The sequence below is a fragment of the Ammospiza nelsoni genome, chromosome 10 (genome assembly GCF_027579445.1).
Source record: "Ammospiza nelsoni isolate bAmmNel1 chromosome 10, bAmmNel1.pri, whole genome shotgun sequence".
In the NCBI taxonomy this organism is placed as follows: Eukaryota; Metazoa; Chordata; class Aves; order Passeriformes; family Passerellidae; genus Ammospiza; species Ammospiza nelsoni.
This window is the reverse complement of record NC_080642.1, coordinates 20,922,379-20,947,126: the sequence shown is the minus strand read 5'-3', so window position 1 is coordinate 20,947,126 and position 24,748 is coordinate 20,922,379. Positions and strand designations below refer to the sequence as shown.

Here is a 24,748-nt window from a genome sequence, read left to right as displayed (position 1 = left end):
ACCTGGCTGAGCCATGGGCACATGAGACCACAAGCATTTCCTCCCTTAAACCTGCCAAGATCACTGGAATCTTGGCTCCCTTCCCAAAATTAGGAGATGGGTCCGATGCACTTCCCAGCCTTTCACCACCCAGAGCAAACCTGGGGAACAAAGAGGGGCTGGTGGAACAAAGTCCTTCAGGGGACCTTGGCTACTGGCACCTCTTTATCTTTCCAAACATGAAGCTCCAAAGGATGTCCCTGATGTTTGTGATTCCCTGATGTTTGTGATCTCTGTCTCTTGTGGCCCCACTTCCTCCTCAATGTGCTCAGCAGTGAGGAACAGCAATAGGAATTAGGAACAGGATCTGTCATCACACTGAGCACCCTTACAGGGCACAAGAGCAGAGATGGTGGTGACTAAGTGATGAGGTTCCTAGAAGGCCACCAAACATCTCTACTTCTACATTTTGGAGTGTATTCCAGCCTGAAGTTGGTCTCAAACCCCTCTTTGGCATTCCTGCCATTCCAGAGAACATTTGTATCTATCCATCATTCGGCAACTAAGAAATCTACCAACAAACTAAGTCTTTAACTCAGTTTTTGAGGAGAAAAAATGAAGAAAACCAGCCTAAAACAAAAATCTATCCATTGATAAACTGTCAAAGATATTCTAAGTTTTTATTAAAGTTGAAAGGAAACTTTAACTCTTTTCAAGCCTTTGAAAAAGTGATAGTCAAACCCAGCTGAAGCATTTACAGAGAGGATGTTCTGCATCCTTTAGAACCACAACTCCTGGTTCCCCTTGCTTTGGGGAAAAACAACTTCACTGACTACACCAGAGACCCCACCCCTGCATTTTGAAAGGGAGCTGAGGCTGAGTGCAGGGAGCTGCAGAGGGGACAGTACTTACACACAGTTCCTTGCAGCCAGGTCTTTGTGGATGACCTCCCTCCTGGCCAGGTAGCTCATCCCACAGGCAATCTGGATGGCCATGTGTACCAGATCCTGCTGGGAAATCGCCTGCAAGAGCCCAGAGCAGCAGCCATCAGCCCCTCCAGCCCAGCACCTGCAGGGTTATTGGGTTTGCTGTGTCCCAGTGCCCCCTCCCCTTCCACTCCCCACAGACACGACCACCTATGGGCACTCATGATGGTGCCTTGCTCGAAATTTTAACTTCTTTTTTTGACATGCCAAGGGAAAATACTTCCATCTTGCAAGTGCCTCACTCTTTGTACCTACTTTTCCTTTGATTGGAAGTGGACATAGGTAAAAATGGTCCATTTTATCCCTTCCCACACCTTTTTCACTTTGTTTCTCTGGAAACCAGCTAATTCCAGGGAGCAGCACAGTCAAAATCCTTGTTGCTCTCCAAAACCAGCATCAAAGGCTTCAGCTCCTTTTGCAACTTCACAGTCCCATCATAATTAAAATCTTGCCTGTATTTATAGCTTGGGATACCAAAAGCAGTATCAGTAAATCTGCAATTTCTCCATACACCACTCCCCTTAATTTAATCCACAATTTTCTCTATTTGTTGCTATAATTTTAGGATGCATTGATTGAGCTCCTACCCTAATGAGAGGTGACAGCTTCCTGCCCTCTGAACACCCAGGATAAACTTTTCCTGGTGGGAAACAAGGCAAACACTTGCTGGGGAGCCACCTCTGCAGCTCTCCTGGATCCCATTGAACAGGAGAGTGCCACAACCATTCCTCTGGTGGCACAAACTCAGAGCAAATGGAGGTTTAATGGGCACGAAGTCCCACATGCCCAAGGGTACCTGAGGATTGTTGGCCTCCACCAATTTGCACTGTCTCAGGAAGAGTTTAAGGTTCCCCCAGTTCATGTAGGGCAGCAGCACCATTGGTTTCTCTCCCTCCTCTATACAGACATGAGTGATAGGCAGCAGATTCCTGGAAAAGAGAGAAATTCCTGATGTTATCGAACTGAAATTTGATTAAAATAATTTTGATTCCTAAACACAGCAATAAAATTAATTCAACATGAAAGCATTTAATCTTGTATTAGGAATTGCAGAGCACAATATGTCCAATTAACTGAAGCCCTAGACAGCACTTTTAATAAATGAAATATTTGACTTCTTTCCCATTATGAAGAACCCTCCAAATGTTTTCACTTGGTCCAAGAGGGCTGACATAAATTGTTGTGAATACAGGTGAAGACACACAAGTGCTATATCCTAAACTGGGAGGTGCAGCATTCTAAATCTATTACAGATATAAAACACATACTTGCCCTACAGCATTTAAACAAAAAAAAGTCAGAACGTCATGTTTGATCCACTGCAAAGTAACAGAACAGAAAGTTTTAGTTCTGGATCAGCCACTTTAAGGGCCTTTCCAAGATTTTTGTGGCTCAGGTAATCCCCATGCTGCAGTGTCTCTGCACAACTTCCTTAGAAGAAATATAATATATAATATATGTACACATGCAAATTCATAGAAACTCAAACCAAACTGGACACAGTTTCATTTTCCATTAATCACTTTTTAAAACACCTGTGTTTTTCCATTGAATACCACTAGTAAAAGTCACCAACAACTAACCACTTTTTTTAATTTTGAATTTTCTTACTCTTTCCTGAAAATTTCTCACACACAGGTGTCACATCCATCAGCTCTGGAGACCCATGAGGGTCCCAGCTTTATAGGCAGTGTAGGGAAGAAAAGCTTTTTGGACTATTTTTTAAAAGCTTGACTTATAAAAGGGAGGACAACAGCTCATTTGGAATGATGAGAGCAGGGCAAGTTCATTTTGTTTCTATTTTAGGTATGTTTCACCAAAAACCTGCTACTCCTGTATTTTAGGCAAGGCCTTTATTATATAAGGCTGGGAATGTCCAGCCTGGAGAAGGATCAGGGAGACCTCAGAGTCCTTTCCAGTGCCTAAAGGGGCTCCAGGAGAGCTGGAGAGGGACTTGGAATGAGGAATGGAGGGACAGCACAAGGGAAAATGGCTTCCTGCTGCCAGATAGGGATGGATGGGATGTTGGGAAGAAATTCTTCCCTGTGAGGGTGGCAAAGCCTTGGCACAGGGTGCCCAGAGCAGCTGTGGCTGGTCCTGGATCCCTGGAAGTGTCCAAGGCTAAGTTGGACAGGGCTTGGAGCAACCTGGGATAGTGGAATGTGTCCCTGCCCATGGATGAGCTTTAAGGTCCCATCCAAGCCACCCTGGCATTTCATAATTCTACAGAAGTGCTGCTGAATTCCCAGCAAACAGCTTCTTCTCCCCAGGGATCTTTACCCAGGTACTCCCACCTCACAGTGACATGGATTTGTCACCCTACCTGTGGTGAAGCCCTCTGAGTTTACAGCTTTCTGTCAGCATCATTGTCACCTGCACCTCCGAGGCTTGATCTGAGGGAAAAAGGAAGCACAGATAAACCTTGGAAACAAATCAACACATTAATTAAAATTCAGTCCAGATCTGAAAGTCACTTAAGGTCACTTGAGCACGAACAGAACTTGTTTGCCTCCTTTCTTAAAATGGCACTTAGAAAAAGCACTTAGAGAAAGAAAAGTTCAAGGCCAAGTTCTGAGGCTCATTTCTGCTTTAAGGAGTGGGGTCAAGCCCAGAAAGGAAACCAAGCACATTCCAGGGGCTGACAGGCTCTGGTTCTGCACTTCCTGACAGCTCCTGGGCAGGCACAAGGCAGCTGCACTGGGCAGTGGGGTCTCATCCTGCACAGGACTGGTGCCCATGGAAGAAATGGGATGGGCCAAATGTTCCCAAGCACAAATGTGCTCCAAGGGACGCTTTGCTGCTGAGTTACCACTCCAGGTACAGTTGTGTTTACTGCCACATGGCTGGAGGCTGTTTATGTCTACATTCACTTATTTCCTTGCTCTCTTGCTTGACACACTTGACTCTTGGTAACCTTAGAACTGTTTGCTGCTCTCTCCCCCACCTTTTCAAATGAATAAATAAATAAAACCACTGCTGCCAGCCAAAATTCAGGCACCTGTGATAAATCCAATAACCCAAAGCAGAAGCACAGGTGGTGCTTGGAACCCCTTTCCCACCACTCTTTGTGTATTTGGGGTATTTTTCCCCCCTTGGTGGCAAGAACCTCCAGGGAAACACAAGGAGACATCAACAGGAGCTCTCCCAATCCCACCCCCCTCACACCTGGGAGCATTTTTGGTGTTTCCCTCATGCTGGGACTAGTTCTGGCAGGGAGCTGGCACAGGAGAGCCCAGCACAGCCCAAGGAACTCTCCTTGCTGCACCAGGGGGAATTTACATGTCCTGGATGAGTCAAGCCAAGGCTTTACTGCCCTGGGAGGAAGAATAGGCAAGAAATCCTCTGCTCTTTTCCCTCCTCCAAGGTCTGATCCTGCCCCCTGTACAGCCCTGACACCCTTTCCTAACTGAGCCTCAGCCCTGCAAAAGGAAACAGGACTCTGGCTGAGTGAAGAGTGATGGGAGCATTCTGCAGAAGCTCAGAGGTGCCACTAAATTAGTGACAATTGTGGTATATTATGGGATGTATCAGCCAGTGCTTTTGGGCCCTTCACTACAGGGACTTTGAGAGGCTGGAGCTTCTCCAGGGAAGGGAATGGAGCTGGGGAAGGGAATGGAGCACCAGGAGAGGCTGAGAGAGCTGAAAAGGGGCTCAGCCTGGAGAAAAGGAGGCTCAGGGGGGACTTTGTGGCTCTGCACAACTCCTGACAGGAGGGGACAGCTGGGCGTGGTAGGGCTCTGCTCCCAGGGAATAGGACAGGATGAGAGGAAACAGCTTTGAGCTGCACCAGGGAAGGTTCAAACTGGATATTGGGGAATATTTACTGACAGAAAGGATGGTCAGACATTGGAACAGGCTGCCTGGGGCACTGGTTGAGGATTTGAGTCTGGAGGGGTTTAAATCTGTGTGGATGTGGCACTTGAGGACATGGGTCAGTGGTGGCCTTGGCAGTGCTGGGAGGATGACTGGACTCGATGGTCTTAGAAGTTCTTTCCAACACAAACAAATCTGTGATTCCCTTCTATTGGATAACAACTCTGTATGTGGGGATGGTACAAACAGGTTCCTACAGTGCAGGACACACTGAAGCCATGGCCAGCTGAAGTCTCTGGTCTGCACTACAACAGAAGCCCTATGGGCTGGACACTTGATGGATTCAATTATGTACAAGACAGATGCAAAAGGCTTGGAAAGAGGAAAGAAAAACTAAGATCCTACATTAAAACAAAGTTACACAGCCCTGAATGACTGAATCAGGCAGTTCTAAAAGCCAGCATTAAAAATTGAGGTGGAAAAGCAGATTCTGAGAAGTCAGAGGAGCAGGTTACCTGTACAGAGCTTCAGCAGTAACTACAGGGCCCAAAGACCTCAACCTCTTCACCCAGCACATGAGGAAGGCAGGAAAGAGATTCCTGGGTGTGAATTTAAGCAGATTAACTCCTCACACACTCTCTGGCCCTGTGCTTGCTGAACTGGTTTGCTTTTAATTATAAGAGCCATCAAGCAATAATTTGAAGCTTTAAATCAGAGATAGTTTAAGAGTGGGTTTAAGATCTACAGAACGAGTCAGGCTGGTTTGGACAATGCACCCATTCATCTCCTCATGGTGACTCTTCTGCCAAAGCCTTTCCCTTTCCAGCATTCAGGGAAGTTTCCAGCAGGTCAGTGTTGTTTTCTCTCCAGGTTATAGTGGTTGGGCACCCAAAGGGATGATTGACTCCCAGGCAAGTGTATACGGAAACTGAAATCTTATCTTGTGAAACAGTCCCACCATCCATATTGTGTTTGCTTATCAATATTATTTCCTTGTTTTCTGCATAGAAAAAACTTACCCAACACCAACAAATTCAACAGACTCAGAACAAACAATAGTGTTCACAGCTAATTCTCCTCTAGTTGAAACCAGTGCCAATTTAGAATCACCACACAATTTGATTATTGTGGGTTTGTACTAGATATTATTCAAAACACAATATTAATCACCACTTCTTGGAGTTATTCTTGTCAAAAGGGGGAAAGGAACACCAAAATACTGCTACTGCAACAGTCCCCACTGCAATCAGGCTTCCTTTTAAGGCATTTTCATCAGTGACAAAGGAAATAGTTCAGTTAAACGACCTCTGTCACAGTTAGTAGACTATGACCACTTTTGAGCAACCAACACACACATCTTCACATACCAGGACGAAGGGGATTTTGACAATATTATTTTGTTGTGGAGGCTTGGTGAATCTGAGCATCCTTTACTAAAATTCCTTAAAACCAATCCAGCAAACCCACAATTTCTAGTTTTGACAGGAGAAACAGAGCCCCAGTGCCACAGCAATCCCAGCTTGCTGAGACCTTTTTCCAAGGACATAGCGAGATGAACCCTACAGATTCCATCTTCCTGCCTGGGCCAATGTATAACCCCAAATTCCCCAAACTGTGTCAATCCCTGAGTGATGTAAGCACACACACCTTGTTTTCTTCTCAGAGCTGTTTGTGCAGCCACTCAGACAGAAAAGGGGAAGGATCCTGTCACACCATGGGATGTAGAAATAAAAAGCCCATGGGCTTTTGTGGCTCCTTTTGTCTGCCCCAACATGAAGGTGTCAGATGCAAGCACAGCCACACACACAGCTACAGAGGGGAGAGGGGGAAAAGCCTCCCACAGAGCCAGAAACCTCTGAAATTACAACAGCTACTTGGAGACACAACTGAGGAGGTCACAGTCTCCTCTTTATTAAATCTGAGCACCAGGAACAGCCTTGAATTTAAGTTGAGTGCTCCAGGGCAAGGCTTCATTGCAAAACTTCCTTAAAGCCCTGAAAAAAGCTGAACTGAGATATTACCATTATTTGTGATTAAGAACATGTCAGTGCTCAGCCACAAATGGAGTTGCAGTTGGATACTCATGTGGAGCAGCCAGATTTCCACAAAGTGATCATGCAGCAACAGCTGAGAAACCAAAGAGCAGCAAATTCAGGTGAGTTCAGAGGAAAATTTAACACCCAGAAATATTCCAGATACTCAGGACCAAAAAGGTGCTTAAAACCAAGACTGAGATAGATGTAGATGCATTCCAGAGAGGAAGATGCTCTCCAAGCCCTGCTTTTACCCAAAAGCCTGGCTGTGAAAGCCTGCCCTGAGGCCCAGGGCAAGAACAAGGCAGGATTCCAAGCTCTGATGGAGCTGCAGGTTTATCTCCTGATATCACAGGATTTGTGTGCAGCCAGGCACAATGGGGCTCTTGGCACTGCTGGTTTTACATCCCTCTGTGCTGGGGCCCTGCCTGGTTCATGCGGAGGAAAAACACCTATTCCATTTTTACCAACTTCTTAAAATCCAGCTGCAAAAATTCATTTTAAAATCTTTGTTCATTACCATTCATCAGTCACATGAATCATCAGGTGAAGAGATCTTGGGGAAGTTCTGTGATGACACTAAATTGAAGGGAATTGCCTGCTCTGAGACCAGGCACTCATCAGCTGCAGGGCACCAGGCTTTGCTTCACCAGGAAAAGTCACTCCACACCCCAAAGGACTGAGCAGAGATGAAAACCAGTAATTACCTGGATATTGCAGTGGGGAACTGAGGAGCTGGGTGCTTTCATGAGTCACTTTGGAAGTCAGACCTCCCAGAGCCTCAAAATTGCAAAGCACAGCTTAAGTAGGATCACAGAATCCTTTAGGTTGGAAAAGCCCTCCAAGATCAAGTCCACTCATTCCTCCAGTGCTGCCAAAGCCACTTCTAACCCATGTCCCCAAGTGCCACATCCACACCTCCGTTAAATCCCTTCAGGAATGGGGACTCCACCACTGCCCTGGGCAGCTGTGGCAGGGATGGACAGCCCTTTCTGGGAAGAAATTTTCTCTAGCATCCAACCTAAACTTCTCATGGGGCAACTTGAGGCAATTTTCTTCTTGTCCTGTTCCTTGTTCCCTGGGAGAACAGGGTGACACCCACCTCACAACCTCCTCTCAGGCAGCACTACAATTTAAAGGACTTCTGACGGTAGAATGGTCACTGAAATCTGTTTCTTCAGAAGACAAAGCAGAACCTGAAAACCCATGTAACCACAGGGTTCAAAACTGAGTCCCGTTTGAACTCTCTCACAGCCTACTACAGGCACTAATAGCTGATTCTTTCAAGACTCCTGTCAGAAGCAGCTCTGCAAATGCTACAGCCAGGAGCTCCAAGGCTTCTGATGAATGCTTCCAACTGCAATATTTCAGATGATGTTTTACCTGCAGCTTTTCTCACCTTTGGACCATTTGTAATGGCATGTTCTCCTGTGAACTTCCTCCTGTTTCATACTGCAAGGTAATACTCCCCCACACCACACCACTTACACAGCCCATTTTCTACACCCCTGCCTGTTTTCACAAGCTTCTATTACCCTTATTACTTTTCAGCCTTGTGGGCTTTGCCAAATATCCCATGACAAAGTGCACAAGCTCCAGTTATTGAAGGGTGACAGCCACAAAGGGAGGCACAGTGGTCACAGGAATTTAGAGTGCAGGACTAGAGCAGCTCCAGGTGATAAATGCTCCCAGTATCAACACATCCTTGTTAATTACTGCTGCTTCTGCATGGCAATTAATTAGGTAAAACTGCTCCCAAGGCAGAATTCCACCCCAGTTCAAAGAGAATGCCTGCCTGAGTATTGGTTTAACCCCTCCACACAAGTCTTGGAAGTGATTCAATGCCTGTGCTCACATCTGTTGCACAGGACATTTTTAATGCCCCTATCAGGTAACCTTCACAACTTTCCTTCACCAGAAGGAAATGCAAGAAGTCATGATCCAACCTGCCTTATCTCAGGCAGAAAGGAAAGTAGATATAAAAAATATTTCAGCTTTCAAATTTCAAGGCTCCAGGAGTGAGCCAGAGCCAAGTGGAGCATCTGATGCTTCCTCCTGCACACTGTGCTCCTGTTTGCAGCTTGGAGCTGCAGGAGGTGTTCAGGTCATCACTCTCACAAATTCAACATCTCCCAGCTTTCCAAGGCAGTCCTGCATCCTACAGAACTCCAGTCTCCTGTAAAGGTAAGACATGCGTTCCAAACCACAGCAAGAAGAGGTTACAACACAGGACACTGCACTTAGTCCTGATAAAATTTCCACAGAACAGGATTTCTCTTCCAATCCTGGTATCCAGACATCAAGTATCAACCACATGAGTTTATTTTGCAAAGCAAAGCAGCTCACACTGACAAATCCAAGCCTAATTTTAATAAATCTTTGGATTGAGTCAACATGTCACTGCTAAAATAGGGAATGCTATTCTGGTTTTCCTACATTACAAATGCACATGCAGTTTTAAACCACAGAAAGGGCAGAGAAAAGCAGGATTTGGGGATAGTCTTAGTTCCCTGTGTAACAGTAACACCAGAATCCAGGAAGCAGCAGCAAAGAGGAGAAAGTAAAAGGCTCTTTGTTCAATAATCCATTTAACTCAAAGTGAACCTGAAAGTGTTAAGTAAGTGAAAGTGAAAGTGGGAAAGAGAGACATGATTGATGTCCTGGTCCAAAGGTAAAGGGGCAGCACATAATAAAACTGATGTACAAGTAGAGATTTTAACTGTATGTAAATTAAATTGCCCTGCAGGTATCTTTTAGCATATGGAATAACAAATCTTTAAATTATATAGTACAATACTTTGGAAATCATCCCCTCAGTATTTTCTGAAGAATACTGTACTGCTTCTAATCCTACTACTAGGATTAACTGACAAATCAAGTGCATTTTTAGGCTGATATTCAGAAATTTGCTACTTATCCCAAATTCTTTAAATTCAAATATCTTCCTTTATAAAGACACTCAAGAATTTAGCTCAGATGAGCAGTAACTCTTGATTTATTTTTCTGGCATAAACTATACTCTTCAGAAACAGGATCCTGCACTCTGATTTTGGAAGATTAAATACTTTGGAACAATTAATTCAAATGCTGTGTGTTTAAGGTACAAATTTAAACTTAGAACTATTTTCACAAGGCTGTGCTTCTTAAGAATGAACTGCCCAGAAGAGCAAATGCCATCAGTTGAAACACAACCCCATGAGAACAACTGTGGATGATGCTCCAAGTTCTGGTACCTGTTGAGTGTGAACAAGAAGGCTTCACCTTGGTTAACACAGAGCTGCTTGTCCTCACTTAAATCCCTTAAATTGCTTTCTCCTGCTTGGCACAGCCTGAATTCTCAGGATTTCCATCCCTACACTTCCCAAATGAATGAAATCCTAAAGAGTCACCAATGTTGCAACCATGGAATGGTTTGGGTTGGAAGGGATCTCAAAGCTCATCCAGCTCCACCTCCTGCCATGGGCAGGGACACCTTCCACTAGATCACAATGCTCCAAGCCCTGTCCACCCTGCCTGAGCACTGCCAGGAATGGGACATCTCCTCTTAACTAGACTAGCAATATATTAAAAAACTCTAAATAGTAAAATGTCAGAGATAGCTAAGAATGCTGAAAGTCTTTTAGTGACCTAAGATGACAGAACTCAAAAGGTTTGTTAAAAGTTGGTAGAACAATAAAGTTTAAAGAGCTGACCTTTGTCAACACTTTGCTTCCAGTGCTTTCCATGGATGGTCTGTTTCCAAACACTCCTTCCTTGTACATCAGAAAAATGTTAAGTGGTTAGAACACGAAAATGGGAGCAGCTGAGTTATCTTGAACAGCACACTGTGTTGTTTTTACCAAAAGTGTACCTTGGCCAGAACATCCTAAATGAGTCAGGGCTCTGCACAGCTCACCCTCACTTCATATGTTCCTGGAATAACACAATTCCATTTGTTTTGCTAAGAATTTTCTCCTTCACAGGAAAAGCACCATTAAACAATGTGTTCTTTAAATCAAAGGTGAAACTTGTGTGTTTTCTTCCTCCTCTGACATCAGATGATTTAAAAGATTCCCCAGAAAGGCTGCAGGGATCTGTTAAACCCTGGCAAGAGATGCAATGCCAGCTTGGAGAAACATGCCATCAGAGACACTTCCCAAAACTGAGAGGGACTGGAAACCCCTGATTGGAAAGTGAAGCATTCCACCTTCATAACCCAATTTTTCTGTAAAACAAAAAAACACAACGAAGAAAGCAAATGCCAGCTAAGTCTCTCATCTTTCTAACAAAGAACTCATTCAGGTTCTGTTGATCCAAAGATTCCAAAATCCCAAATATTCTAGATAACATATCCTTGTTCTTGCTGGCAGTGACACACATCCTCAGTCTTCATCAGTGTCTGTTTGAGGACAGAATGAAGGTGAATTTTCCTCTGAAATATCTAAGCATGAAAGTAATTAAGACTTTGAGCACCTTGCCTAGCAAATGAACACAGTGGAAGTGTAAAGTGCAAAGACAACACAACAGCTGTATGGCTAACATGAAGGATGTAGGACAGTCTGAACAAGTCACACTTTTCCCCCAAAGCTTGGGATCTTTGCAGTCTGAAGTTATTAGCGCTTCCAGAAAGCCAAGAGAGATCCATTTTCCTTTGAAGCTCTCCTTGGCACAAGGCACTGCACATATCAGAAGGCTCAGGCACCCAGACACAGATGATACAGCATTAAAAAAACCTTATAAACTCATCTATTTCATGAACCTGCACGTAGAAACTTTGTCACTGCCACAGGCATGTTACAACTTTCTCCCTAGAGTGAACTAAAGCTCCATGAAAGAAAAAACTCTTTTAAGGATCTGGAGTAAAACCCAGGGATTAATCCTTCTTCAGCCAGTCTTTATAAGAGATGTGGTGTTGAGATTTCAAGAGAAGCATCTCCAACTTTTACACCCCATCAATTTAAGAGCTACAGAACAAATAATCACTGAATCACTTCAAAAGTATTTCAATAACTTCATGAAGTGTTCAAATGAAAGACCCCAAGTTCTGTGACAGATGAAAATGCAGTCAGATAATGCTGAACAAGCACACTCTAACCTATTCACCCCCTGCATTGATATTGCTTAATCAGGCTCAAACTTGCTCTTTGAGAGTCTGACCTAAAAGTTCTATCCCAGCTTGAGACAACAGGGAATACACAATATTCCAGGAAACTCTGGATGGGCTCTTCCACCTCTCAGGCAGGTCCAGGCTCTCTCATTTTCATGTATTCCTGACTCCTTTAAGAGCAGATCACTTCAGAGGGGGAACAAACACAAAGTTCAGAGAAATCAAGGATCCTGTTCTCACTTTTTTCACTCTCCTGGTTTATAGCAATGCTCTGCATCTCACTGGAGCTCTGGGAAACATCAGGGAAGGAAAGTGAGAAATGCTGCTGCAGTTACTGCAGTCAATCACCTGTGCTGTTGATCCTTTGGGGACAACAATTAACCAAGGGGAAAGAATACAGGGAAGAGACAAACTGACAAGGCTGCCATCACTCTCCCTCCAGAGCAGGAAATACCCACAGATAGAACTATTGCCTGATGAGCACAACAGCCACAACATTCACCTTCCCCAGCACAGGAAATGGGAAAACTGACAGCACACTCCCTCTGCCCACAGTGTTGGAAATAACCCCTCTTCAAAGAGAATGGATGCTGTAATACACTGACAGCTGAAGGAGGGACACATCAAAAGAGATCCAGGCACTTAGGGCATGATTTTTCTTCATGGATTTTCACTCAGAAACCACTCCCTGAACAGCACAACCCTGACACCCACCTAAGTGGCACAGAGCTCTTCTAACAGCCAACAAACCCAAACTCTAGGCCCACCTGTAATACTTGTTGGGCTGAGGAGGTTCAGCCTGGAGAAGAAAATTTTCCAAGGACACTTTTCTGTGGCTTGTGGATTGTAAGAAATATTGAAACAGACTTTTGATCACAGCTTGCAGGGACAGGACAAAGGGCAATGTTTTAAACAGGAAATGGGTAGATTTACATTTGACATAAGGAAGATAATTTTTTAAAAATTAATTATTTATTCTTCCTTGTGAGGTCAGACACTGGCACAGGTTGCCCAGAGAAGCTGTGGCTGCCTCATCCTTGGAAGTGTCCCAGGCCTGGTTGGATGGGGCTTGGAGCAACTTGAGCTAGAAGAAGGTGTCCTTGCCCATGGCAGGTGTGGGAGTGGATGGGCTTTAAGGTCCCTTCCAACCCAAATAATTCTAGGATTCTCTTGAAATTCCAGGTTTAAAGCCATAACAACTCCCCTAATGTCAGAACAGCATCTTCAGTTTCTCAAGCTCTGATCCTGGTGAGAAAAAAAAAAAAGGTGTTTTTTCTCTCAAGGTTATTCTTCCTCACAGTATCTACTTAAAGAACCTCAGTTCACATTTTCCAAAGATCTGGGATACTCCACCCCCACTCCCCATTGTTTCCTGACATTTGGGGCACCACTGGGCTTCATTTTATCACTTTCAGAATACACTGCTGGGTTAAACAAGGCAGTTCTGGAGCAGCTCATACCTTTTGGAAGGGATAATTTTACTCCACAGACAAAGTCTTTATTCCTTGTCTATTTTCCATGACCCTCAGGCTTTATTGCCTTCAGCAAAGAGATACTTAAGTCAGTTTAATGGTTCTCATACCCATCAAGCTTTTATGGTCCTGCCCTGCTTCTGCTTGTGCCAGAACAGCAGTGTGTGTGTGGCCACAGAATGACTGAGATCAAGGAAAAACTCTGGTTACAAGAGAATTTTTGCAGGTTTTTTGCTTCCAACCAGATCAAATTCCCAACTTATTACATGTCCCAGCCACACACACAGCAATAACAGCCAGGGTGTGAAAATGAAGCTGTGTAATATCAGCACTGCTGTGAGGAGAGGGGATGGTATAGGTTTTATTCCTTGCAAAATTCTGCTGCCCAGGCCCAAGTATCAACAAAACCTACTCTACATTTCTTACACACAAATCCTTTTTAATGCTGGGAAATTCTCTACAGTGATGAATGCTGAATCCTTCCCTGCAAAGGAAGAGCTTTTTTCCTATAGGACATGAATGTGTCACAGACACAAGCCACTCTAAGGGAGAATTATGGATTTAGGAGTGCATTGGAAGTCCCATTTTGGGAAAGCAATTCAATAAGAGGTCATGGGAGGCAGCTAAATTAAGATCACTTTTGACAAATGTTATGTTGTTTAATCCAGTGCTATAAAAAGTAGCTCGCGTGCCAAGGGCCAAGTGTTTGAGAAACTATTATTAAATAAGAGCCAAGAAATAAAAAAGACAGAACTGTTTGGCAGTGAAAGGGAACAGAAGAAGGCAGAATGGGACTGAAACATCAGAAAATGTTCCCAAAATACTAGAAAGAAGCAATTTTTTTTGTTTTTAAATAAGAGAAGTCAGGCTGGGAGAGCTGGGGGTGTTCACCTGGAGAAGAGAAGGATCCAGGGAGAACTTTGAGCTCCCAAAAGGGCTCCAGGAGAGCTGGAGAGGGACTTGGGGCAAGGGATGGAGGGACAGGACATGATTTAAGCTGCTAGACAGCAGGATTAGATTAGATATTGGGAAGAAATTCTCTGTGAGGGTGCTGAGGCCCTGGCACAGGTGCCCAGAGAAGCTGTGGCTGTTCCTGGATCCCTGGAAGTGTCCAAGGCCAGGCTGGACAGGGCTTGGAGCAGCCTGGGATAGGGGAAGGGGTCCCTGCCTCGGTCAGGGGTGGGACTGGATAATCCTCAAGGTCCCTTCCAACCCAAACCATTCCATTATTCTATGTCATGTGAGAGAGAACAGCACCAGAAACATCTGATTGTGTCAGGAATAGACCAAGGTGGCTCCTTCCTTTAAGCAACATATTTTCCTTAAAGGTAACAGAGAATAAATGGGTGGCAGAAAGATTCAACAATAAAATACAGCAGCTTCAGCATTTCCCAATCAGTATCTTCAAAATTAATAGCCAGGCCAAAAAAAAAAAAACCCACAAAAACAGAATGAGTTGAAATTCTTATAGAGGCTTTTTTTTTGCAAGGAAGAATTATAGAAATTGTCAAAAAAAACAAAATCAAAAAAATAAAGGCAATAAGACACCCAACTGAAATGACAAAAATAAGTGGTAAAACAACCGCTGTACTGGGAATTTGGCAAAAATGATGATTGCAGAGGAAGGGACAGATGTAGGATACATGTAACACAGGGATGCATGTAGGATACTTGTAAGATAAACATGGGATACATGTGACAGACATGTGGACATTTGCAATACTTTCATCTATACCCACCTTGTTCTCTAAGTCTACCTATCCCCATTCCTGAACACAGTTGCTGTATTTGATAAATTCATTTCTAAATGCCAATTCTCACACTTGAGTTGCAAAGCAAAGCAGAAACTATGCCCAGTCTTTTGTACAGCCATGCATTTGTAAAAGATTTTTAAGATACATTTCAAGTGTTTTTCAGCAATTTGCAGGGGACAAGGCTGTGACTGGGAAGACAATGACACACTGAGGAAAAAAAAAAACAATATAATTTTTTACTTAGATTAATAAACAAAAGTATTCAAGGGTGATGACTGAAGGCACTGGTGGACAACACATGCATTTTTCTTCCATATAAGATTGCTGTTCTCTGTGGCTGACGGAAGCATCCAAACTGCTTTTGCTTTTCATCATTTGCATATTCTGGGGAGAAGGGGATTATTGTAAAGCCAGGTTTGGCACCCTCAGCCTGCAGCACAATTCAAACACCTGCACACAAACCCACACCTTCATGCAAACATACCTTTAACAGTTTTGACAAAAACTTGTTTCTCTTTACTGGGGTCTTTTTCTTCTATTAGAATTCCATGGAAAATGCGCCCAAACGTGCCTGGGAACAGAACATCCAATCAGTAAAGTAAAGAAACACTGATAACATTAGGAGTATCTTAAGCAAACAGTACCTTTCACAGCAGAAAGTGAGAAATGCCTGCAGTTAAAGTGTCTACAAAATCTATAGTCACCAAGAGAGAACTCAACACCAGCACAAGGGGGGATTCATAACTACAGGCAGCAAATGCTGAAGTTTTACATAAATAAGGGGAAAAGCATGAGAGTGAACTAGTGATAGCACTCAGAGAAATTTAATATTAATATGACGATGGTTTATTTGTGGCACTTAGTCAACTCCCTGTACTAAGAACTCCAGCTCCTGTTTCTCACCTATCCAGCCTAGAATTCTAAGCCAAGGCATTTCTCACAAGGACCAGGTCTTTTGGGAAACATTCACAAGAAAACAGCAATTCTGGCCAGCCAGCACATATGGAACACTTTGAAACAGCCAGCATCACATTATTCACAAGTTTCACCTCAGCTGGAAGGTGCTGGGGTTGTTTGGGGGTCATTCAGACTCTCCAGCATTTTTCTATTTACAAGATGTTACTGATGCTACTGCAGGAAGAGGAGCTGGGCTGAGAACAGCTGGTAACACAGAGAGAATTTAACTGGCTTTTACTACTCAGCTTGGCAACACTTTCCTGCACCAAGGTGTGCATCATCTCCACAGAGTCTATTCCAGCATAACAGCCCTTTCCCAAGGATTCCTCCTTCCTGACTAGGTTGAAAGATCTTTCTCAGTATGAAATACAGGTCTTATTTGTTTTTAAATAACTTAAACTGGGGCAGTGCAACATTTCTGTCACCTACTCCGAGGCTGGCAAGGAAACCCTGCATGACAGGGGTTTTCAAACTACAATCTCACTAAGCAGCAGAGACTCTCAGGCAACCACAACACATTAATTACCTAACAGCAACTAAATTCCACCTGTCTTGGTTCTTGAAGACTTTGAGAAAGTGCCTAAATGTATATTTCCAAAATGTAAAAGCAGGTGAAGCTACAGAAGCTATGTGAAGTTTATAATGAATCTGTGGCCAAGATCTGTAGAGAAGTTCTTTGCATGCATTTTCTTTATCCCCTTCTTCCCCTCTGAAGCTCTTTTGTTCTTCAATGGCAGAGACTCATTACCCTATGATCCTGAACTAAAATTGGTCAGGTCTTCTCTGATATGTGGATGTGGCACTTGGGGACAAGGGTGAAATCGGCATTTCTGGGGGAGTGCTTGGACTCTATGACCTCAGAGGGCTTTTCTAACCTCAATGACTCTGTGATTAACTTGTGAAGGCTCTGACTCAAAGTAACAGCTGGAGGCTAAAAAACCGGATCCCAGGATTAACTGGGTCCAAACTGCATTCAACAGCTCCTTATGCCTCATCTGGCAGAGCAGGGCAGCTCTGCCACCAAACATCTGCAGGGGCACTGAGTCACTTCTAGTCATGGGTGACTCCCAACATCCCAGCTCCAGGCAGCCCAGAGCAACACAAAGCACATCCCACATGCCAAGGAAGGTTTTTGCAGAGCCCACACTGGGAGTGAGCACAGAGCTGCCACCCCAGAGGTTCAGAGGCACACACTGAACAAGAATGGGAGCATCCTCCACTGCTGCTCAGACTAACACAAAGCATTCTGCCTCCAAAGGATGATTATCTCCAATCGCCAGCTTTGAGAAGTTTGATTTCTCAGGGAACAGAGACTTGAAACTGCAGCAGTAAAGGTGAATGACAAAGAAAATGAAATATTTAAGCCTATTTTTCAAATTCAGTATCAACAAGAGTCAATTCATGTTGTGCATGAAGACTTTCAAAGTGCACAGTAAACAAAGAGTGAACAATTCAGGAACTGGATGATCCTTGTGGATCCTTCCAACTCGGGATATTCCATGAAAACAATCATGTAGTCTGTGAATCTTTTATTTCAGGCTTTTAAATGTTGCATCTGCCAATTAGATTTCCAAAGCAAAGTTATCAAACTGAGACACCAAATTTGGACAACTGAAGTTCTTCTGGGCTTTGGGTTGGCTTTGCTTTGACTTTTATGTTGTTAAGAGTAACTCTCCTGTAGGAATTCCCAAAAGTGAGTTACCTTGAGCCCTGAGTGACTCCCTTTCACCCCAGCCACCCGTCACTTCAGGGAGCAGGTTATTAAGCCAGACAAGCTCAATGACTTACTGAGCACACCTCGTCACTCCCCCAGCCTAATTAACTCTGGAAGCTGCTTTCCCCATCCCCACACCCCAAATGCAAACATAACTCATCATTCCTCCCATCCACCAAAGCAACAAAGATCAGAAACATCATCCATGAATGATTTCTGTAAATAAATATCCGTATCTTTGTATTTATGTATCGACATCATGTGGTAGGAATGAAGTGTCTGAGAGCTGTAAATACCTTCTTGGAGCACATCTTTGAGGGTGATCCTCTCCCTGGAGATGGCTATGTCCTTCACTTTAGCTTTGGCCTCCATGAGAGTGACACTTTTCAGATCATTCTTCTCTATCCTTAATGTGGGATAACCTGAGGAGCCAGCAGAGCCAAACAATCCAACATAAATACCCTTGGAATGACAACAGGCAGAGCTAAACAATCCAGCATAAATACCCTTGGAATGAGAACAGGCATAGGGCTCCACCTTTGACCTCCACACACCAGGGATCAGCACCATCTTAAAGATATTATATATAAATTTTAAAATAATTAAGTATTTAACAACAAAAAACACAAAAATAATCATCTGCAGGGAAAGAAATTACACAGGAATTCCCTGTAGTGTCATGCAAACAACTTTGACTATTAACTCTGGGTGAAGGAAACTCCTTTAGTGAAGGTGATCAACACTGCACTGCCCTCAGGAGGAGGAAACAGATTGCTGGAAAACTCAGAGCTGGGAAGATTCCTTACCCCAGCAGGACATTAACAAACTACCAGTGCCCTCTTCTGGCACTTCCAGACATTTGGATACTCCAGTAGAGTCAGAAAACCCGGAATATTTTTGTACATGTGTATGAATTATTAGAGAAATCTTGAGAATTACTCTGATAATAGTTTTTTCAGAAATTTAAATGTTAATGAAAGCAAAATTATGCAACTGTGGAATGCTTTTTTCACACATTCCTACCTTTTCTCTTCTCCTAATTTTCACTATTTCCAGTGCTACTGGGGTGTCCCAAAGCAGGTAAGAGACACTGGGCAGCCCCTAGCAGACAGGTGTCACTTGGGCACAGTGGCCACCACACTGGGCAGGGTGAGAAGGGTTGAGCCATCACCCTGGGCTTGATCACCTGCCCATGGCCAGAGGATTCTGGGGATCAAATTCCAGCAACTGGAATTCAGCCACATTAACCTGAGTCACTTGGAAAGTCAAACAAAAAACCTGAGGTTGACAGGACATCAGCAGCTCAGCCTGAGCTGGGATGAGACATGGAGGGGCTGGAGCGTGTCCAGGGAAGGGAACAGAGCTGGGGAAGGACCTGGAGCACCAGGAGAGGCTGAGGGAGCTGGGAAGGGGCTCAGCCTGGAGAAAAGGAGGCTCAGGGGGGACCTTGTGGCTCTGCACAGCTCCTGACAGGAGGGGACAGCTGGGGGTGGTCGGGCTCTGCTCCCAGGAAACAGGGACAGGAGGAGAGGGAACAGCCTTAACTTGCACCAGAAGAGGTTCAGAGTGGGCATGAAGGAAATTCCACTGCCCAAAGCGTTGTCCAGCCCTGGCACAGCTGCCCAGAGGTGGAGACCCCACCCCTGGAGGGAGTTAAAAGCTGTGTGGCACCTGGGGACATGGGTGGCCTTGGCAATGCTGGGGGAACAACTGAACTTGGTGATCTGGGAGGGCTTTTCCAACCTAAATGATTCTGTGATTCTAAGAGACAGAAAATAAAAGGGCTGGGGAGAGACTCAGGTGACAAGAGGGAAACCAGCTCTAGAATAATTTGCAGGGTAATGCCTCTTCCAAACTCTGTGAGAAGGAATTTTTTTAACATTTCATATATTAAATTCTTACAAGTCTGTTCTTTATTAATGTTTATACCAAATACATTTTAAAGGCAACTCTTTGCAAGGAAAAGATGATCTCAGATCACAAATAAGTTTGTTTTTTTGTTTTAGGGAGATACAGTACAACTTAGAAGTGAGCCAAATCTCTTCTAGAGGTGCAGTTCAACCTCAGGTAAAAACCTGCTTCTACACATGAGGAGGAAAAAAGAAGAGCACAGGAGGGCTGAGATGACTTTATTGCTGTGCTTTCTCATGATGGGACAGTCACTATCACCAGGTGCCATCAGAGGACAATGGGAGAGACCTTGGGGTCTTATTAGTTGGTTTTAAAAAAAAACATGAGTGTCCCTACGCTGGCCACCTTCCCTCCAGCTGGAACAGTCCCTTCCCTGGAGCAGGGCTGAATGGGATAACCAGACAATAACTTGAGGAGTAAAAATTCCACAGGTAACAAATATGTTCATTAACAACAGAATTAACTCAGACGCAGCTGAGAGCACTTGGTCTGTTCAACATGGAGGAGACTGAAAGACCTGGTCCCAGTCTGCAGCTCCTCCCAAGGGACAGCTCTGAGCTCTTCTCTCTGTGACCAGGGACAGGAGGACCCCAGGGATCAGCTGGAGCTGTGTCAGGGAAGGTTTAGGTTGGAGATCAGGAAAAGGTGTTTTCCCCAGAGGGTGCTGGGCACAGCCCCAAGGCTGCCAGAGCTCCAGGAGCACTGGGAAAACACTCCCATGGTTGCACAGCGTGGGATTGTTGGGGTGTCTGTGCAGGGCCAGGGGTTGGACTGGATGATCCCTGTGGGTCCCTTCCAGCTGGGATATTCTGTGATTCTGTGGTATCAGTTACCAGCTCAGTATCCAAACTGCTGCCACCCTTCCTTTCCTCTCACTGCTCTCTTCAGCTATTTTATACCATTTCAAGCAAAGCTGTAAGCAACAGGAGATAACAGGAACAACAACCATCATGGAACAACAACCATCACCTGCTTTAGGAACTGATCCCAGGGCTGGGGGGACACATCCTGCTCTCTTCTCTGCTTGGACTGCATGAGGCAGGCTCTTCCCAGTGTTAAAACAGATACTTCACAGCTACTGGTGAAGTCTGGCTGACTGCTCTGGGTGCAGGGAGAACAAGCCAAGGCACAAACACAGCCTCATGCTCATACAACCACTCACATCCCCACAAACTCACTCCTGACTATGGCGTGGCTGGGTAAAACACACTCTGTGTGAATTCAAGAAGCAAAGCGACAGAACCAGAGAATTATTCATGTTCTTCTCTGGCATTTGCCACCAAAGCAGCGTGGCAGGAGGCTCTGTGCTTAGATTAACACTTACTGGTTACTGGGGTGGCGTTGTTGGGCGTGTCAGCCCGCAGGTACTGCGTGGTCTGCGTGGAGGGCTGCGACAGCCCCTGCGAGCTGCTGCTGTCACTGATGCTGTGGGGAAACAAAAATGCACATCAACATCACTGCCTGCCACTCCAACACATCCCAAATTAACCTGTCCAGGTAAAAAACAGGAGAGTTTCCAGGCAAGACTTGAAAAACTCTGCTCTTTTAAAGTTGCTCACACATGAGAATGTATATTCAAAAATCTTGGCACTAAGCATGAACAGCTTCCTCCTACTTGCTTTCCAGAACTTGCTCTATCTTCTGGTACTTCTCCCCACTTTGGAATAATCAAAGTGACATAACATTCCTTGCCAGAACCACCCTGTCATACCAAGAACAACTATTACATCCCAGGAAAGATTTGCACACATTTCTCCCGTGGCACTGGTGTCCCACTCCGACAAGGGCTCTATTTCACAGCCTACCCGACTTTGTCACTGCCCTCCCTAAGGGTACCTGTTGCCCCTTCCAGCACCACCTAAAATGTGCTTTTTGAGACGCTTTCTTTGGGCAGAAGGACTCAAGAGCCCACAGAGTATCCATGAAACAGGTAAACCATAGTCTAAATCACAGCAGGCTCACTTCTGTCTTATTTTTTTTATGGACCAAAACCCTGTTAGCAGGTCAGATAGCAGGGCCAGAAGCTTCTTTGATGTCCTGCCCCTCCAAACACACACAAATGTCCCCCTCTTTGATCCAACTTCAAGTGGGTTTTCTACTGCTGACTGTATTGGGAGGACAAAGAGGAAACTGGTTTGGGATACAACCTCTGCTTTGCCAAATAATGAACGCTTAAGGTTTCTTGGGCTGCTGCTGAGCACTGGCCAAGCAGGGCCAGCCACCCCTGTAGGATTGTCAGACATGGCTGGTGATGCCCTCCAGGTCCACTGCTACCTTTCAAGCCAGACTTCCTTTAAAAACCAGAAATCCAAGTCCACTCTTCCCAACCAATTATAGCCCAACCATGGATGAAACCGCTGAATTTTTAGTTTGGAACAGAATCTACTGAATCTCACAATACAAACTTACTCATTTATAGCTGGCCTCAATCTCCCTCTAGAACCTTTTTTTTTACAGTTATTCCCACTTCCAGGTGCAGGATTCCAGCACAGCATGTAGCACGAGTCTAAAAACCACAGATGCTGGTCTAGCTCCTCCCCTTTAACTTCCTGCAGAGTTTTTGAATGAATATTCTTCGGTGCTGGCAGCTTATTACTGCTTATTTGAACTGTTCCCACTATTGCATCCATGAGCTGCCTCAGTATGATCCATTCTCCAGGAAGGAGAGTCTTGGCATGGCCACCACATCAAACACCAAGGCACAACTTGCATTTCCTCTTCTTGCTCTGGCTGGAAACTCCTTTTGTAACCTGATCACCCACTAGCCCTGCGGATTCCTTTGGCTGGAGGCAAGTGTTAGGAAGGAATTATTCTTTTAATGCCTGTTGCAAGACTGAAAAACTGCCTTTTGGGTTGGCTTCATTCTGGTTTAACTCACTTCCTGAGCTTCCTCACTTGCATATTCTGTCAGCTATTTGAACGATGCCTTCTTGCTTTAATGACTCCCATTATCCTGCTGTTAAGCCATGCCAGTTTCCTTGGCACTTTTCCAGTGCCTTTGCTGTGAGGTTTGCAGATTTGCTGTGGACTTGCACTACAATGTTCCTAAATAATCCATGTGCAGCCTGTAAACTCAGCTTGAGATTCCAGTTAACAACCCTGCTCAGTTTTATTTAGTTCTGGGGGTTGAAATTAAGAGCACCAGTGGGTTTTTCCAGGCTCTGTTGCTCCTGGGAGGTCATTAACCCTAATGACATTGTCATATTCCATTCAGGAACCTTTCACAGAAACAGTTTGAGATTATTATCCACAATCAAGTCAGAAATTCTTGCTTCAAAACAAGCCCCACACCTCCTGATTTTCAGGCATGTTTTGCTTCTGTTACACCTCTGCTCTGGCACTGCCTGAGCAACAGCTTTTACGGAGTAGCACATCCAGGCCAGGCATCTTCAGGCTCAAAAAATAAGTCATCACATGGTGCTTCAAGAGCTAAACCCCAGGAGCTGCACAAACTTCATAAAATCACACAATGATCTGGGTATCTGGGTTGGAAGAGACCTCAGAGATCATCTCATTCCGAACTCTTTCCACAGACAGGGAAAGTGCCCTGAATTGATCAGAATTTATCAGAATTTATCCAGTGATTCAGAGCAAATCATTAACACCTGCAAACCACAAAGGACTAACATCAGATGGATTTTTAGCTTTATCTCCACAGAAAGTCAGTTGGTTTTTTAGGATTTTGACCTTGTATCTCCACAGAAATCCAGTGCAATGGAGTAGAGGGGAGGACATCTGATCACACTGCTGGGCTGGACACCTCAACACCTCACTACCCCACACTATAAATGGAATGTTCTTCCTTTCTGAATTAAAGCAAGCTGCCCATCCTTTAACACCTTCAGCTGATTAAAATCCCTCCACCAGACAAGCAGGCACAAAGGAATTGAGGAAAGCTGACAAGTTCATTTGGTTACAATCCAGAAACCACAACTGCTTAATGGAGTGGCACTGTTAAAGTCACAAGGGCTGGGGACGCCAGGGCAGGGAGAAAACAGAAAGGAACAGATGAATGGATAAGGAGGAGGATGAAAAGATAAAGCAACTCCATGAGGCTGCAGGCAGCACAGAAGCAGCTCAAGACATCCTTTAGTTCAAGATATCCTTTCACAGGGGTGACCACCCACAGGCTGTTTTCCAAAGGATCCAGTTTCACACTGCCTGCTCCTGAACAGTTGCATCTGATGCAGGCTGTTCACACAGCCTCAGCCCACCTGCTTTTCCAGCCTCCCTTCTCCTCAGTGCTTAATCCCCACTCCAGTGCCCTTGGACTCATGTTACAACTCCATTTTCCATGCATGTGCTACGTTTTTTCCTGACTGGAAATATATTTGAGAGAGCACAGCACTGCCAGTTTTATAACCAAGCAGTTGTAAAGCTCAGACTGTACCCTAAGGCTAAGCTGAACACTGGAAAATCAATCAAAGTAGAGAAAACTGAAATTCAGCCTCCTGCAGGTGTCAGCAAAACCCAAATGTTTTCATCCAATCCTGTAAAAGCGTGGAATGGCTTGAGTGGGAAGGGACCTTAAAACCCATCCAGTTCCACCCCTGCCATGGGTAAGGACACTTTCCACTATCCCAGATTACTCCAAGTCCTGTCCAACCCAGCCTGGGACACTTCCAGGGATCCAGGGGCAGCCACAGCTTCTCTGGGCACCCTGTGCCAGGGCCTCACCACCCTCACAGGGAATAATTTCTTCCCAATATTCCTAATATTGGGATATTCCCTAATATCCCAAATATTAGGATTTTCCCCTATTTCTTCCTAATATCTCTATTTTACCTAAGGTAAAATAAAGGTAAAAACTCTCTGGCAGTGGAAAGCCATTTCCCCTTGTCCTAGCATTCCAGGCCCTGATTCAGAAGCCCCTTTAGGCACTGAAAGGGGCTCTAAGGTCTCCCTGGAATCTTCTCCAGTATCAACACCCTCAGCCTGCCTCCAGTGAGCCCAAATCAATTCTTCCTTCAACCCTGACAATCCCTGCAGATCTGATTCTGTCTGAATCTTCCCACTCCACACAAATATTCTGGCAAAACCTGA

At 44.6% G+C, this 24,748-nt stretch overlaps 1 protein-coding gene across 1 annotated transcript in view; it reads right to left on the bottom strand.

The window, feature by feature from the left end:
• The window catches only part of RYK (receptor like tyrosine kinase), a 55,232-nt gene that overhangs the window by 6,886 nt on the left and 23,598 nt on the right, over nucleotides 1-24,748 (bottom strand). The window contains exons 7-12 of the mRNA XM_059479582.1: nucleotides 21,030-21,130; nucleotides 18,091-18,225; nucleotides 15,608-15,694; nucleotides 3,289-3,358; nucleotides 1,762-1,894; nucleotides 892-1,001 (exon numbers count right to left, since the gene is read on the bottom strand). Coding sequence (XP_059335565.1) covers nucleotides 892-1,001; nucleotides 1,762-1,894; nucleotides 3,289-3,358; nucleotides 15,608-15,694; nucleotides 18,091-18,225; nucleotides 21,030-21,130 — 636 coding nt within the window. The remainder of the gene's footprint in view (nucleotides 1-891; nucleotides 1,002-1,761; nucleotides 1,895-3,288; nucleotides 3,359-15,607; nucleotides 15,695-18,090; nucleotides 18,226-21,029; nucleotides 21,131-24,748) is intronic.